We start from the raw sequence: 15,321 nt of genomic DNA, 5'->3' as shown, positions 1-15,321 counted from the left end.
TCAGTCTCAAGCTCGTACTCTAAAACACCTACATCCCAAATTTCGTTCGCATTAGGTGAGTTTTGAGGCCGCTAATAGCTTGTATATCAGCAGTTATTTTATGACCACCTTGTGTATAGAAGACTTTGTAATAAATAGTAAAAAATAATCACAGTCCATGTGGCAGGTCTGAAAAAGTAAACTGGAAGATTCATGGTGCTCTCACAGAAAGCTGCCTAAAAAATTATTTATCTCTCGAGTAAAGGACTCCATGGAAACAGTTCTGACCATATTTTACTACCTTCTCTCTGTACTAACACCTGCACATCAGACTAAGCTTTGTGTAGTAAAACATTTTCGTGTAAGACTTTTGAAGTACAGATCTTCCCTTGCAGATGTGAAGGTAATGATACAATGTGGCTACTATTCATACAAAACATTTTTGTTTGACGTCTACTACAAATTATTCACTAGTTTTGCACTATTTTTCTGCATAATTATCACAAGGGCTGGACTAATCGCAAAAAGATCTAGGTGCCAGAAATTTTTTTTTTTATCTGGAGAAAAAGGTTCAAAATAATACTTTTTTTTACTTTTGCAGTACATAGTGACCCTCTTTCATGTTGGCAGATAGGCTACTGCCAATTCAAAACTGTTTGTGCTGCTCTCAGCCTGCAATTTAGTAAGTACACAAAGAAGATTTTAGGCGGCAATACCAATTTTTTAGTCACCATGGTGACCTAGAGCCTGGGATTTGTCCAGCCCTGATTATCACCATTGTGTCCTAACATTTATTTGCTCTGTGTGTGCGAGTTTCTATTTCATATAAATCTGATGACGGCTACCAATCACATTGTAACTTTATTTTCTTACTGTCATCATCATGGATGTGTTATATGCTCCCCTAAGATGCTTCTTCAGTTAAAGAAACAAATGGAAGTCATTGGCCACAAGATCCAGGCTGTATATGGTCGAAACTTACCACTTGAATCTTTTTGAGAAGTGCATTGGTAACATTCACTGTATGAGTCCAAACAGAAAGACAGCACTCTCCATCCAGAAGGGATTTTTTTTATGGAGCAAAATTGATATGGAGGTTTTGGATTTTTACCCTTTTGATAAATGCATATGATATCATTGCTGATGATTATTTCTTGAATTCATGAACCTCCAAAAAATTCACAACAGCATATCATATTATTTTGTTGATTTGTTTCCCATAAACAAAGACAATTTTTTTTGGAATATCCCCTGGATATGTGTGCTCACATTTGAGAAAATGTATGATAGAGCTAGCTCACTTCACAAATGGCAGGATTTTGAGTCACTGCTGCTATTTCTATTCAAGTCAAACTTGCTGTAGCAATGACAAAAGACCACGAGGGAATAACTAATGTATCAAGGTCAAAATCAGCATTGCAATGCACGCAATACACTACTTTTCTGCCTACACATTATGTACCATTACTTTCTGGACAACCCTCATATATGTGTAGACCTGTTTGGAATAAGAAAAGCTAAGCTGTGTGTATATATATATATATGCAGGACTGAAAGTTAGTTAAAAGGTTGAACATAGTTTAGAAGTAATTCAAATCTATCATGATTTTTAATTTATACAGGGTGGAAACTATCGACTGCCCAATAATTACATAAGTGATTCCTTGTGAAAAACTAATATGGAAAAGTGCTCTCAGTTTTTTGATTTGACCCATAGTTAATGACTTATAACCCTTTAAAAATTGATGACGTCACTTCAAAATCCTGCCAAATTCACTGAAAGCCACAGATAACCAAAAGTCGTTTTTTAAACTGATGACGATGATATAACGCTAAAAAAATCGAGAAAGCAATAGGAATTTCTCAGATAAAAGTTTTTGAGTTCATCCATGAGATTGAAAAAAAAAATACTGCCCCCAAAATTCTTAAATTTTGCAGAAATGTTTACTCCTCATGTGTTAGTAAAATGAAACTGATTTAGAAATTAACCCATGAGTAGTATTTTTTTTTAAATGTTGAATCGAGAGAGGTTTTTGAAATTTATTTATTTTTCAAAGTTTAAAAATTAATAAAATCCTAATGAATGATCAGATATTGAAGTTTGAGGGTCATTTTAATAACACATGTCGAAAAAAAATCTCTGCAAAATTTCAGAATTTTTTGGGGCAGTCGTTTTTTTTATCTCACGAATGAACTAAAAAACTGCAATTTGAAAAAATCTCATTCAAATTATTTTTCCTTGTTCATGTTTACACTATGATTCATTATTATTATTTTTTTTTATTTTGAAAAAAAAATTAACCTGATTGACACGAAAATTTTTCATTTGATTTTTAATTGAATGAAATATTTTTCAAAGTCATGTTTGAAAAGTTAGGGTCATGACACCCCTTAAATGAATAAAGTATCACTAACAATTTTGAAATGAGGTTTTTTTCCAGTTCCAATTCAGAAGTTTGTAAGATTTACATGTTGCACCACAGCTTTTGATTGTAATTCTGCAGTGCAATTAACTTGATTAACACAGTAAGCTTGTTGAATGAAATCGATCACAGTTACAAATTGTCATGATGAAGTCTAGCAATTACAGTTTAAAATTTTTACAGCATCTCATTTATGTTACAAGTGTGTGTATGAAACACTACTCAAAACTGTATTTAAAAAAAACAAACAGTAAAGAGATTGCTTTCATTTTTTCAAAATTGAGAGCTAATGGGGAGGGGGGAAACATGATTTTTTGGGAAAAAAATTAAGAAAGGAAATATAAGAGCATCTCAAAGGGCGGCAAAATTAGTAGTGCCTAGGGCGGCAAGAGCATGAAGTCTGTCTGCTAAGAGGGGCTCAGGGAACTGCCTCCCTTACCATTTATAAATATGCCCCAGAATGAAAATTCATCTGAAAAAATTACCAAGTTCTGTGCCGTGAATCATGCAGGCTGGAATAGATTTCGAAGTTGTCAAAATCTTTCTTGTAAAAAGGTATGTAAATTAATTAATATTTCAGAGAGTGTGATAAAAATCAATTGCAGTCGCAAGGAAATGAAAAATCCTCATTGCTAGATATACATGAAAAATCCGCATTTTTTTCATGTATATGTAGCTCATTTTTATACTTTTTCATTTCCTTGTGACTACGATTAATTTTTATCTCACTCTCTGAAATATTAATTAATTTACACTATACCTTTTTACAAGAAAGATTTTGACAACTTTGAAATTTATTCCAGCCTGCATGATTCACGGCAGAGTACCAGGACTTGCTATTATCTGTTCGGGAGGGGAGTTCAGATGTGGCAGTGATTCCAGTACTGCCAAGGGGTAGTAGGGGTATAGGAATAAGGGATTCACCACTTTAACGTAGGCCTGAAGGACATATGCTCCTAGTTGGGGTCCAGTGTCATCTTAACACATGGGACCACCCGGGCACGGCCTGGGGCGCCTCAAGAAAAGAAGGGGCCTCACAAAAATGAAATGTGGTTGAAATTTTCGACAATTTGCCTGGTAGGGCCTCACAAAAATCACTTGGCCCTGGGGCCCATGACGCTCTTAAGACGACCCTGTTGGAGGGTCGAGGAGGATTCTTGGAGCTTCTTCTGCATGCACCAATACGTGGCTTCGTTGGGATGGAATTCACTGAAATAGGTGGGGAGTCTGGGAGGTTTACAATAGACTTGGGCCAGGTTTTTACTCCCAGACCACGTAGAGGAGAATGGGGGTCGGTTAATGATAACAGTATTAACATGGAATTACCCAACTCTGACTTGGATGGCTTCTTGATTGACACTAAATCATGGGGCAAATTGAAATGTGCTCTAATATATGCCAGGAGCTTGGGGGAATAACAAAGATTTTTTTAGAAACTATGATAGCCGTGGAAGGCCTGGATCATGGCCCCCACAAGGGTGGGGCTCACAGGGCTGGGGATGATTGTCATTTTTTGTTATTTCACGCAGTAAATTAACTATAGAGGGACCTGCCAAAGTTCCCAGAATAGAACCCTGTTTCAGAATGTGGGGAGCCCATGGCCTGAATCTTATAGCCATTACAGAATCTTTGGCAAACGATGGGATGAATCATTCTTACACATCTCAGGATACTATACTTTTTTAAGAAATAGATAGGATAAGAAAAGGGGCGGAGTCTTGATATGTGTGAAATCATGTTTGAAGGCTAGAGAGTGTAACGGGCAGAGAAGTGGTATTGAAACTATATGGGTTGAGCTTGAAAACAAAAGCCATCATAAACTTACTGTAGGGGTTTGTTATAATCCACCGAATAGGGATCCAAACAACATCGCCAAACTTCATGTTGAAATTTTCTTCATGTGTAAGCATAAGAGGGTTGTCATATTAGGGGATTTCAACTACCCGGGTATCGATTGGGAGAACATTTCAGCTAGAGATCAATATGAAAGAGACTTTCTTAAGTTGGTGCTCAATAATTTTTTGTATCAGAAACCACTAGGGGTACTGTTATTTTGGATTTAGTTCTCACTAGTTCTGAGGATCTTGAACATGTTTCGGTGGGGGATGAGTTTTCTTCCAGTGATCATCATCTCATCAGTTTTCTCTGTAACTTTTCCTCGTGTAAGGGTGAGAACAAAAGAATGGTGCCTTGTTTTTTTTCGGAGAACCAACTTCGATGTTTTGAGAGAAAGGTTAGTGGGAGTTTTCAAGGAGACCGGGTGGAATCAGTTGGGTAGGTAAGTCAATAGGAAGAATTAGTATGAAGCTGTCCTCTGTTTTGTACGACGTCATTACCTTTGTTCGTAAAACGTGTGTTTTCACATCGCGCCCCCTATGGTTCATGAATAGTGTGCGTAATAGTGTAAGCTTTATCTTGAAAAGAAAAGAGCATTCAAAGGGTATAAAAGTGGACGAGGTGACCTGTCATTGTTTACTGATAAAAGAAGGGCATTGAAGAAAGGGATAAGGGATAGCAGAAAGAAGTTGAATCTGGGTTGGCAGGTAATATTGATTCTGACCCAAAATCATTTTTCAGGTACGTCAATAATGGATGTAAGAGGGCAGTGTTGGGGGTCCCCTCTTGATAGAAGGGTCTAGGTCTAGGGTAGAGAGTAATGTAGGCATGTGTAGTGTTTTCAATGTGTCGGTTTTTAATAGAGATAATGATATTCAATGTACGGGTGTTGCATGGGGTAATAAAACCCTCAACGATATTCAAGTGGAAGACGTGGAGGTCCTGAATCTTCTAAAAAATGTATGTGCAAGCAAGGCACCAGGACCAGATGATATCTATCCCAGGATCCTCAAGGAATGTGCTAATGAATTGTTGGGGCTAGTTGCACAGTTCTACAGGAGTAGTATTGCTTAGGGTATCATCCCAAGAGATTGGAAACTTGCTAATGTTGTTCTGATATTTAAAAAGGGTAGTAGAGAAGTTGTGTTCAATTATCCTCCAGTGCGTTTGACGAGCTGTCTCGAAAATTTTGGAAATTATTATCAAAAGGTAAAATTGGTGAAGTGGATAGATGAGAATAATGTATTGTCGGATAATCAGCATGGGTTCAGGAAGGGGAAGTCATGTGTAACTAACCTCCTTTGCTTCTATGATTATGTGGCTAAGGCTTTGGATAAGGACAAAAATGTAGATGTCGTATACCTTGATTTCCAGAAGGCAATCGATCGGATCCAACATGGTAAACTCTTGAAGCGCTTGCACAAGATTGGGAATGGGGGTAAGTTGCTGAATTGGATAGAATCGTGGTGATCCATCTCGCGGGTTATGGTGAACGGAGAATTCTCTGATTGTACAGGCATCACAAGTGGGGTTCCTCAAGGAAGTGTCCGTGGCCACATACTTTTTCACTTTTTTAATTGATAAACTCAATCAGGGTATCGATGGGATTGTTAAAAAATTTGCAGATGACGTGAAGCTAATGGGGTAGTCGAGAGTCAGAGCAATAGGGAATTGCTCAAGACCAACTTAAACTGGATTGGAGCATGGGCAAATGAATGGAGCATGATGTTTAGCATTGACAAGTGCATGGTCGCTCATTTTGGTTGAAACAACCTGTGTTTCTCTTACGAGTTCAAGGGCGTAGCCAGGGGGGGGGACTTGGGGGTCTGGTCCCCCCCCGAAATGTGAGAAAATGACCGAAAAAAGGGAAAAAGATGGCCAAATCCATTGTTCTGTCACTTTGGTCCCCCCCCGAAATGAAAGTGTCCCCCCCCCCCGAACAAAATTTCTGGCTACGCCCCTGTACAAGTTGAATGTTGTCACTATGTCGGATGCAATTAGGGTCACCGATTTAGGAATATTTATTTTTGAGCAGCTTAGGTTTTGATCAACGGTGGTCAAAAAAACAAATAGAATGCACAGTTTCATTTTCAAAAAAGGTCTCTTCACATTCTCCTAAAGTCATTCTTCTGTTTTCCCTAGGCTTAGTTCGTTCTGGACTGGAGTATGCTGCATGGTTTTGGAGACCATACCTACAGAGGGACAGAGTTGGTTGAGGGGGTGAGAAGAGAAGAGGTACACATGTCCTTGTTGGCACACAGGGATTGAGGTATGAAGAGAGACTTCATTTTTTGAAAATGTTTACATTAGAAGAACACGGGTGTCAGAGGATATGATAAGTGTTCAAAATTTTCAAAGGGACTGATAGGATTGACAATGAATTATTAATACAGCATCAATTGACTGCTTCGATGAGGGGACACCAATATCGATTAGTAAGGGACAATTCTAGGTTGGGGTGTCACAGGGAGTTTTTCTCGAATAGGGCTGGAAATAAATGAAATCGCTTACCCTGGGGGTAATAAATTCTAACACAATTGACACGTTTAAAATTAAAAAAGAAATACGATAAACATGGAGGAGTAAATTGAGAAGCTATCCATACTTACAATAAGACTATGATGAATATTTTTAATTAGCATTGTATATATAGCTTTTTTTATGATTGCATTTTTAATTGGGTTGCTGTATTTTTGAAATATATGGCATCCATATTTGTTATGGGCATCTTTTTCTCAACACCTTGTTGTGTATTTTGCCTGTTGTGGCCTTGTATTTGTATAAAATTGGTATGAAAATATGACTCGATGAGTAATCAATAGAAAAATTCTGTGAGACCACTAATTAAATTGAATATGTCAATTGATATAATCATAAAATAATTAGTTTAATTTAAAGTTTCTGATTGAATAATTGTTATTATTTTACTGTTTCAAACAAGCCACCTTTGTCAAGATGCCATTTTTACACCCTTCATTGAAACTTCTTAGGCATAACAGTTTCCTCAAAATTTTGAAATAACTCAAAAAATATTACTCAGTTTTATTGATCAACATGCAATCTAAAAACAAGGTAAAAAAAGTGATTTTTCAGTAAATATACTATGCACTGTATGCACCTCCCCTCCAAAGTTTTCATTTCTCAGTAAAGGAGAGAGTAAATTTCCACATTTTGTCAAAAAAGTATTGATTTGGTTAAAAAAATTTCTAATAGATCTCACTTGGATAACATTTTACAAATCTGGTGATAAATTTGGCAATATAGTGGATAAAGCTAACATGTAATAACAAGGTTATAATATCACACTACATGGAGAGAAAAAGTGCCAATCATGAAAGAAGAAGGGCGAACTTTGCTTCTGATGGGTTTGAATATTTCAGTTCATTTTCAAGAAGTGGCAACCTGTTGCTGGTGGAGAAATTTACTTTCATTGGGTGTTTGGCATGGAAGTGACTGGTATGAAACTGACACATCAGAAGAATTCAAAACGTTATAACTTATTAAATATTCGTTTGATCCTAAAAAGAAATAATTATTGATATAACACATAGGTTTTTTCTCGTACGATCTCTTTCTCATGATCAACATTCCAATCCTTTTGTTTCAGTTGTTAATGTGTCCCTCCCTTTCACTGACTTTAGAATAAATTAAACACCTCTTAGCTTTGCATTAATCAAACACTTTAAAAATGAAATTGCTGTAACCAGCAGTTGGTTGACACTAATAGTGATACCTTGGCTAATGAACACCTCAGCTTACAAAGATTTTTTTTACGCTTTTCTGCCTCAGCTAATGAATATAGATTTGGCTAATAACATTTTAGTTGATATGTATGAATGCACTTGTATAAAACAGCGGTGTTGTGAGCTAAATTTTTATGCCAATAAAAATGAATCCAATGAGTAACTGTCACTCCAGTCAGATTAGTTTTTTTTGAAAAAGAAACTTTTTTTTACCTTGGAATCACATCCAGATATCTTTCTCTTTCAGAAGAATTTTGAGCCATTTCTTGTAAAATGAATGATTAAGCTAAAAGAAACTACTGTATATACTCATTGTAAAAGGCAAGTTTTTTTGTTAAAAAATATGTTTCTTAATTTTTGAGGAGGGGGCTTTTCAGCTTATACATGGGTCAGTTTTTGAGGAGAAAATATTGACCCCCCACTTTACCAAATCATATAGCTACATAGCATCCACACGGCTAGATTGAAGATCCTCCACTACTTTAGATGGCGTCACTAATAAGTAGAGTGATTTTTGTAGCTATGTTCAAACCCCACAGAACCAATGTTGTTAAAACCAATTCAAAAAAATCAAAAACATGGCTTTGATACCTGTTGGACTAACGTCGATTTTACAGAAAATAAAGAAATAAAAAAAAGCATTGCCTCTAAAGAAACCTGACATTGGACTAATATGCCTGTGGGTTCACGTGGTGTGGAATTCTGTCTGCCCTGAAATCATCATCAAATCCTTTAAAAAGTGTTGTATCAGTAACACAATGAATGGAACTTAAGATGACATCCTCTTTGAAAATGACGATGGTGACAACACAGTTGAAAATGAAAATGCCATACTGTGATTACGATGACTTGCCGTTCAACGTAAAATGTAATGTAAATTTCTTCTGAAATTCTTCTCGTGCTATTGCCAACATATTACAGTTTGACCAGTTTTGTTTGGCACGAATGTTAAACAGTGTTTTTTTAACCTTTATGTGCCCATGGCCACTTCACAAAATAAAATAAGATCTTGTAGGACAATGATTTCAAATTACTGGCAATGTGGAAACTGCAGTATTGAACTGGTTATGCCATGAAGGAGATTTTTTTCCCACAGGTGTGAAAAAATTTATCATTATATTTTGTGAATTTTTTAATTTCTTAGGTGATTATATAGAAAATGTGTAAAAGTTACATTATTAATAATATTCATGCAAAAGCATCATATGTAGTGTGTTTTGAACAGGTGCAAATTCAGGGCAATGTGTCAGGAGAAGCAATTTAGTGTTTAGTATAGATGGATCATCTCATATTTTATGGGACAGACCAAATTTCCCCATATTGTTCAGCTCTTGGGAGGGATGATCACCCCCCCCCCCCATTGCCCCACTTTGGATTCGTGCCTGGTTTTGAATGTTTTTATAATTTCCATAGTCCATCAAAAGCAATATGCTGCTTCTGTTTGGAGACAAGAAGAAAACAACTTTAACACCCATAGATCAAAATTGAGATTTTCAGACCAGGACCATTGTGAATCATGAGTACCACATTGAATATACACTGCTGGCCACCGTAAATGCAACACCCTGAAGGAAGCATGCAAATAATATGAAATTTACAACATGCATTAGCGGAGGTGAGATATGCAAATGATTAGAGTTTCAGCGCAGACGCACATCACGCGCGCCTGTGGCGCCACTTCAAAGCGCTATTTAAGGCTTGGAGATTTCGACGATTTGAAGTACGGCAATTGTGTTTTTCTTGTGGTTTTTTCAAAAAAACGATCAATTATGCCTCGTAGAAAACAGCGATCATCTTTTGATCAAGTATCCGAGTTCGACAGAGGAAGGATAGTGGCCTACCGAGATTGTGGATTATCTTTCAGGGAAATCGGTAGTCGTGTTGGACGAAACCAAACAACTGTAATGCGGATATGTGATCGTTGGATGCAGGAGGGTACGACGGACCGACGTGTTCGATCGCATCCACCTCAGTGCACCACTTCACGTGATGACAGGCGTATTGTGCGTATGGCAGTGAGGGATTGCTCAGCCACATCACGAACCATAGCACAGCACATTCAGTCTGTACCGCATCATCCAGTGTCTGCACGTACCATTCGACGCCGTTTACAGCAGAGTGGTCTGTCCGCAAGACGTCCATTGCTTTGTCTACCCTTGACGCAGAACCACAGACGTCTCCGCCGCCAATGGTGCGATGAAAGAAGGATGTGGACGGCACAATGGAATGAAATTGTCTTTACTGATGAGTCACGCTTCTGTCTGCAACACCACGATGGTCGGATTCGAGTCTGGAGACACCATGGAGAGAGGATGCTGAACAGCTGCGTTATGCACCGCCACACTGGTCCTGCACCGGGTATTATGGTATGGGGCGGTATTGGATATCACTCTCGCACTCCTCTAGTACGCATTGCTGGTACTTTAAAAAGCCAGCGCTACATCTCCAAGGTGTTGGAGCCAGTTGTCCTTCCTTACCTTCAGGGCTTGCCCACAGCCATATTTCAACAGGATAATGCGCAACCACATGTGGCACGCATTGTCCAAAGGTTCTTCGTCAATCGCCAGATTGAATTGCTTCCCTGGCCAGCTCGCTCTCCGGATCTTTCGCCGATAGAAAACATGTGGTCCATGGTTGCTCAACGATTGACCCAGATTACATCCCCAGCTGCCACACCAGATCAACTTTGGCAACGCGTGGAAGCTGCTTGGTCTGCTGTACCCCAAGAACACATCCAAAGTCTCTTTGAATCAATGCCGAGGCGTGTGGCAGCGGTGATCTCCAACAATGGCGGCTACTCCGGCTACTGATTTTGGCAGGAACCACACTTCACAGAAGTCTATAAATTTAATCATTTGATGCTTGGTCAACATGTTATCTACAAAATAAATATTGTTGCGATATCTCTTGTCTTTCTTGGTGTTGCAATTTGGGTGGCCAGCAGTGTATATATTTTTTTTTTCAAGACTGGCAATAGCATTTGTTATTAACACAGTTACAAACTGTGACCCAGTCTGCAAAAATTATTAGAAGAAAGAGAGAAAGAAAAAGTAGAAAACAGAAAAGCAAAATTAGGCAGACAATGTTCTTCACAGAATGGCACAAGCAAAGAGGAGAAACAACAGACTTGAAAGAACAAAAGAAGCAAGTTCAAATAAAACATTAAGATTTGAAAAAACAATAAAATCCAAGTTTATCTACTTCTTAGTTTCAAAAATTTAAAGAACACAATTTTCCTATGTGTTGTGAGCAAGCTTATCATGACGAACCATCAAGAAATGTGTGCTGGTATTGATCCATGGATTTTAGTGCTAGTAATTTTATCTGACATTAAGCTGTAGTTATGTAGAGCAATGTGTTTCGATCATTACCAAGTATGCAACCAAGAGATAATACCTGAGATAACCTGATATATGTATTACTCAATTGTGAGATGCTCTAGCATAAAGTAGTTCCTTGTGAGTAAAAAGGTACAGGAAATTGGTGAACCACCAAAGCTATTTGAGACTCAATAAACTTTCGTGTTGCATGTCTTATTAATCATATAAGGATTTTTATATGGTTTGTTTGTTATAGAACTATAAAATTCATTGTGTGTGAACTTGTAGCAGTTGCTTTAAAAACGATCAAACTCCAATAACTGTTTTAAATAATTTTCAAGAGATCTGTTTAGGGACATCGTTAGAGATAATTATAAGCACATCCATGCCTGGCTGTGATTTGAACACAGACCCTCACAGCCAAAGATTGTCAGGTGGCCATCAAGTTTTGTCTTTTTCTTCATAGCAGGGGTTCTCAAACTTTCCCCATCTGTGGCGCCCCTCTTCCCTATTTAATGTTTATCTGCGAGCTCCACCAGCTCCCCAGAACTGTTTAACAAAGAATATTTTTGGAAAAGCTTTGTCAGGGTCACTGCTCTGCGGCACCCTGGAAAAGGTTGGACCAGGGTGCTGCATCGCACAGTTTGAGAACCTCTGCTTTATGGCAAGAATAATATATATTTTCTTTCATCAATAAATTCTCAAATTATTTCTATTCTTAATTTCATATAATGCTAAAGAGTTCTACTGAAAAAAATAATAACATAATTGTAATATAGAAACAGAATACTTATGTGAGAGATCAACAAGGTGAGTTCAAAATATTCATTTATGATCAGATCTCTAGCATCCAAAAATAAAAATATATAAAACTAAAAAACCCTACAAAATGTGGTCACAATTTTGTAAATCATGGCTATTTAATTATACTTACAAGTTTTGTAATTAATACATAAAAATGACATTTATATAAGCTGCACACGTTTAAGAAATTTTCTTTTGTCTTAATACGTTTAACCAGAACTTAGATAATTATGAAATTGAACAACAAATTATGAATAAACTGAATTCAAATGTATACCTTTAATTTAAAAATGAATTTACGCAATTTATGAAACAGTACAAAAACAACACAATTTTTCAAGTTCATATTAAGATAAATGCTCATTATTTTGAAAGTATTTTTTTTTTCTTGAAACATACAAAATTCCCTGTTCTGTAAACTTGGTTGAGCTTGTATTTAAAAATTATATATGATTCTAATTACATTTAGGCAACAATCGCATTTTACTGTGGTTACAATAATGTTATTTACAAAACATTATCAATCTGAAGAAAAATATAATTCACCTTACATGTAAACAACTTGTACATATCAAATTTATGAGATCATTCAATGTGTTATTGAAAATTCAAAGCTGTTAACAGTAAAAACATTAAGAGTAGTATTAAAAAAATTGCAAAAAAAGAAAAAAAGAGAGACTTTTCAAGCAAAAAAAAAAAGAAAATCATTTTTATTTTGATGACTAGGCATGTGCTTGTTCAGCTATCAAAATCATAAATACTGTAAGAAATATTTAAATTTTTTAATGACTGGAGATCAATGTCACAATAAGGACTAGTGGCATTCTTTTGGATGACATCACAAGTTTATAAATCAATTACACATTTTTTTCTTTGATTTAATATACTGCATGATAATTATACATTTAAAATGTTGAAAGTTTTTGTGCGGCAAGACAAGGATTCTGAAAATCAATGAAGATAAAAATAATGGAATGAAACTTGATGTATGGTTTAATGATCATACCTCTAGTACATTAGACATTTCATTGAAAAAAACATATTTCTCACATAGTTTTATACATAACGAAATTTTTTTGAAGTAAATTTATAAATTTATATAATGTAACATATGTGAATGTAATCATTATATAAGAATAACAGAAAATTAAACAATAGCATTTCAAATATGTCTTTAAAAGATTTTATCTAGAAAAAAATCATACAACTACTGCATAACTCTACAACTTTGATATAAATGCATACGTTGCATGTTGCCACTGCCGTAGAAATGAATGTCATCATTAAAGCTAAAAAAATTGAATATCACGAATTTAAATAAAAAGTTACACATACAAAAGAAATGTGTGTGATTTCATTATTAACAAGTTCATATAAACTTTATTTCTGAAACAAGAAACCCCTTTCTCTTGATGTTTCATATTTTTCACTCATAAGTTCAATTTCAACCTGAAATCATATCTTAATTCCACTGAACAACAGCTGCTCCAATAAAAAATATAATAGATATAAAAGTTATGTACATCAATAAAACTTGAATTTGGAAATGGCAAACCAAAAACAGGAAAATGTCATATAAAATTGGCTTCTTTGAAAATGACATGATTTGGCATAACACTGGTTTTTTTATGGATAAATCCCACCATGAAAAAATAAACACTTCTGAACATGAAATAATGAGCCATTGTCATTGAATATGCACCAGAAATGGTAATGATTCTATTTACAAGGCATTGTTAAATCATTTTCACTTTCCTGCCCATTTGATTAGGCACTCAATGGCAAACAAAACAGTTCATCTTGGACAACATGGTTTATTTACAAGTTTTATTAGTCTTTGACAAGCCTGTAGATGTGGTGTTGAGCTCCATGTTCACTTGTTGAAACCTCAAACACATAAGCAATACATAACAGGGTTTCTTGTGTGTCACGATTTGTCACAACCTATAAGGTAAATTAGAATGACCTCAAAATTTGAATAATTTATTGAAGCTTATAGAACAAAATAATAATAAATACAAATTATAATAAGAAAAATATTTCTCAAATGCCCACATGTACACACATGTTCTTTCACATTTCACAATGTGAAAGAACTTTCTTTAGATTATTATTAGCAACAGTAATCAAAAAACAGGATGTGTTAAAATAATTAACATATATTTTAAATGCGTTGCTATTTTGACAGTGGAAAAAGACATTTGACAAATTCAATTCTTTGGATCCTGAATTAATTTCTCAATGGATTTTTCATGAAACTTTAAATTCACATATTCAGCACAGACTTATATTATGTATACTTATACTTTATAAGTAACATAAGCATATAAGTACAATATATGTACTTATATTCCTCTTATAAAAAATCATTTTTCACATGAACAGTCATATAGAAGGTATAGAAGTGCAGTGGAACTTGGATTTGCAAGCATAATTTGTTCTGTGAACTTGCTTGTAATTAAAAACACTTGATTATCAAAACAAACTTTCCGATAAGAAATAATGAAAACTCAATGATTCATTCCATAACCATCAATTGATATATATATATGTATATATATACAGTTGCATAAAATGCATACTATATATATACATAGTATGCATTTTAAAATAGCAACTGACAAAAACTAGATTTCAATGAAAAACTTCAAAAGTCAGATTATAGCGCCAAAAAAGGCTGCTTTATACACATAATTTGGAGAGAAAAAAACCACTTGGAATAATCTTGTGAAGTTTTGCATCTTCGAGAATTACTTACATAATGGCATCGATATATTTAAACAGATCAAAGGTATACCCATGGGCACTTGTTTTTCTAGTGGTTTTGCAAACATTTTTCTACATTTCCACGAAACTAATATTTTCACTAAACAAAAAATCATGGGTTTTAGATATATTGATGATCTCATTATTTTTAATTTTGAGAATTTTCTGGATTTTAGCGGTGAAGTTTACCCTACGGACTTGACACTCAAGAAAACCAATCTCGACCACCCCTATCTACAGACTTCCTCGATCTTAAAATTTGCTTGTCTAATAACATAGCCTATAATGGTATTTTTGATAAAAGAAAAGAATTTAAATTTAAAGTTAATTTTCTGTCTAATTTCAATTCTAATATTAGTATTAGAATTTAGAAAAATATATTTTTTGGACAACTTTCAAGAATTAAAAAACCTGTAATAATGCTAAGGATTTTTTAGAAGCATATTCTGA

General features: G+C 35.3%; 1 protein-coding gene across 4 annotated transcripts in view; it reads right to left on the bottom strand.

Annotated features, from left to right (window-relative positions):
• Positions 1 to 12,112: 12,112 nt before the first annotated feature.
• The window catches only part of LOC149072905 (transcriptional enhancer factor TEF-1-like), a 102,277-nt gene continuing 99,068 nt past the window's right edge, over positions 12,113 to 15,321 (bottom strand). For all 4 annotated transcript variants that reach the window (XM_089246272.1, XM_089246274.1, XM_089246275.1 and 1 more), the window contains one exon: positions 12,113 to 14,049. In XM_089246272.1, coding sequence (XP_089102398.1) covers positions 13,936 to 14,049 — 114 coding nt within the window. In that variant the 3' untranslated portion in view covers positions 12,113 to 13,935. The remainder of the gene's footprint in view (positions 14,050 to 15,321) is intronic.

The sequence above is a fragment of the Pholcus phalangioides genome, unplaced genomic scaffold (assembly GCF_987345545.1).
Source record: "Pholcus phalangioides strain wild (caught in Gottingen) unplaced genomic scaffold, Ppha-v1.0 ptg000017l_1, whole genome shotgun sequence".
NCBI classification, from domain to species: domain Eukaryota; kingdom Metazoa; phylum Arthropoda; class Arachnida; order Araneae; family Pholcidae; genus Pholcus; species Pholcus phalangioides.
Note: the sequence above shows the minus strand (reverse complement) of the source record. Positions and strands in the feature narration are given on the sequence as shown.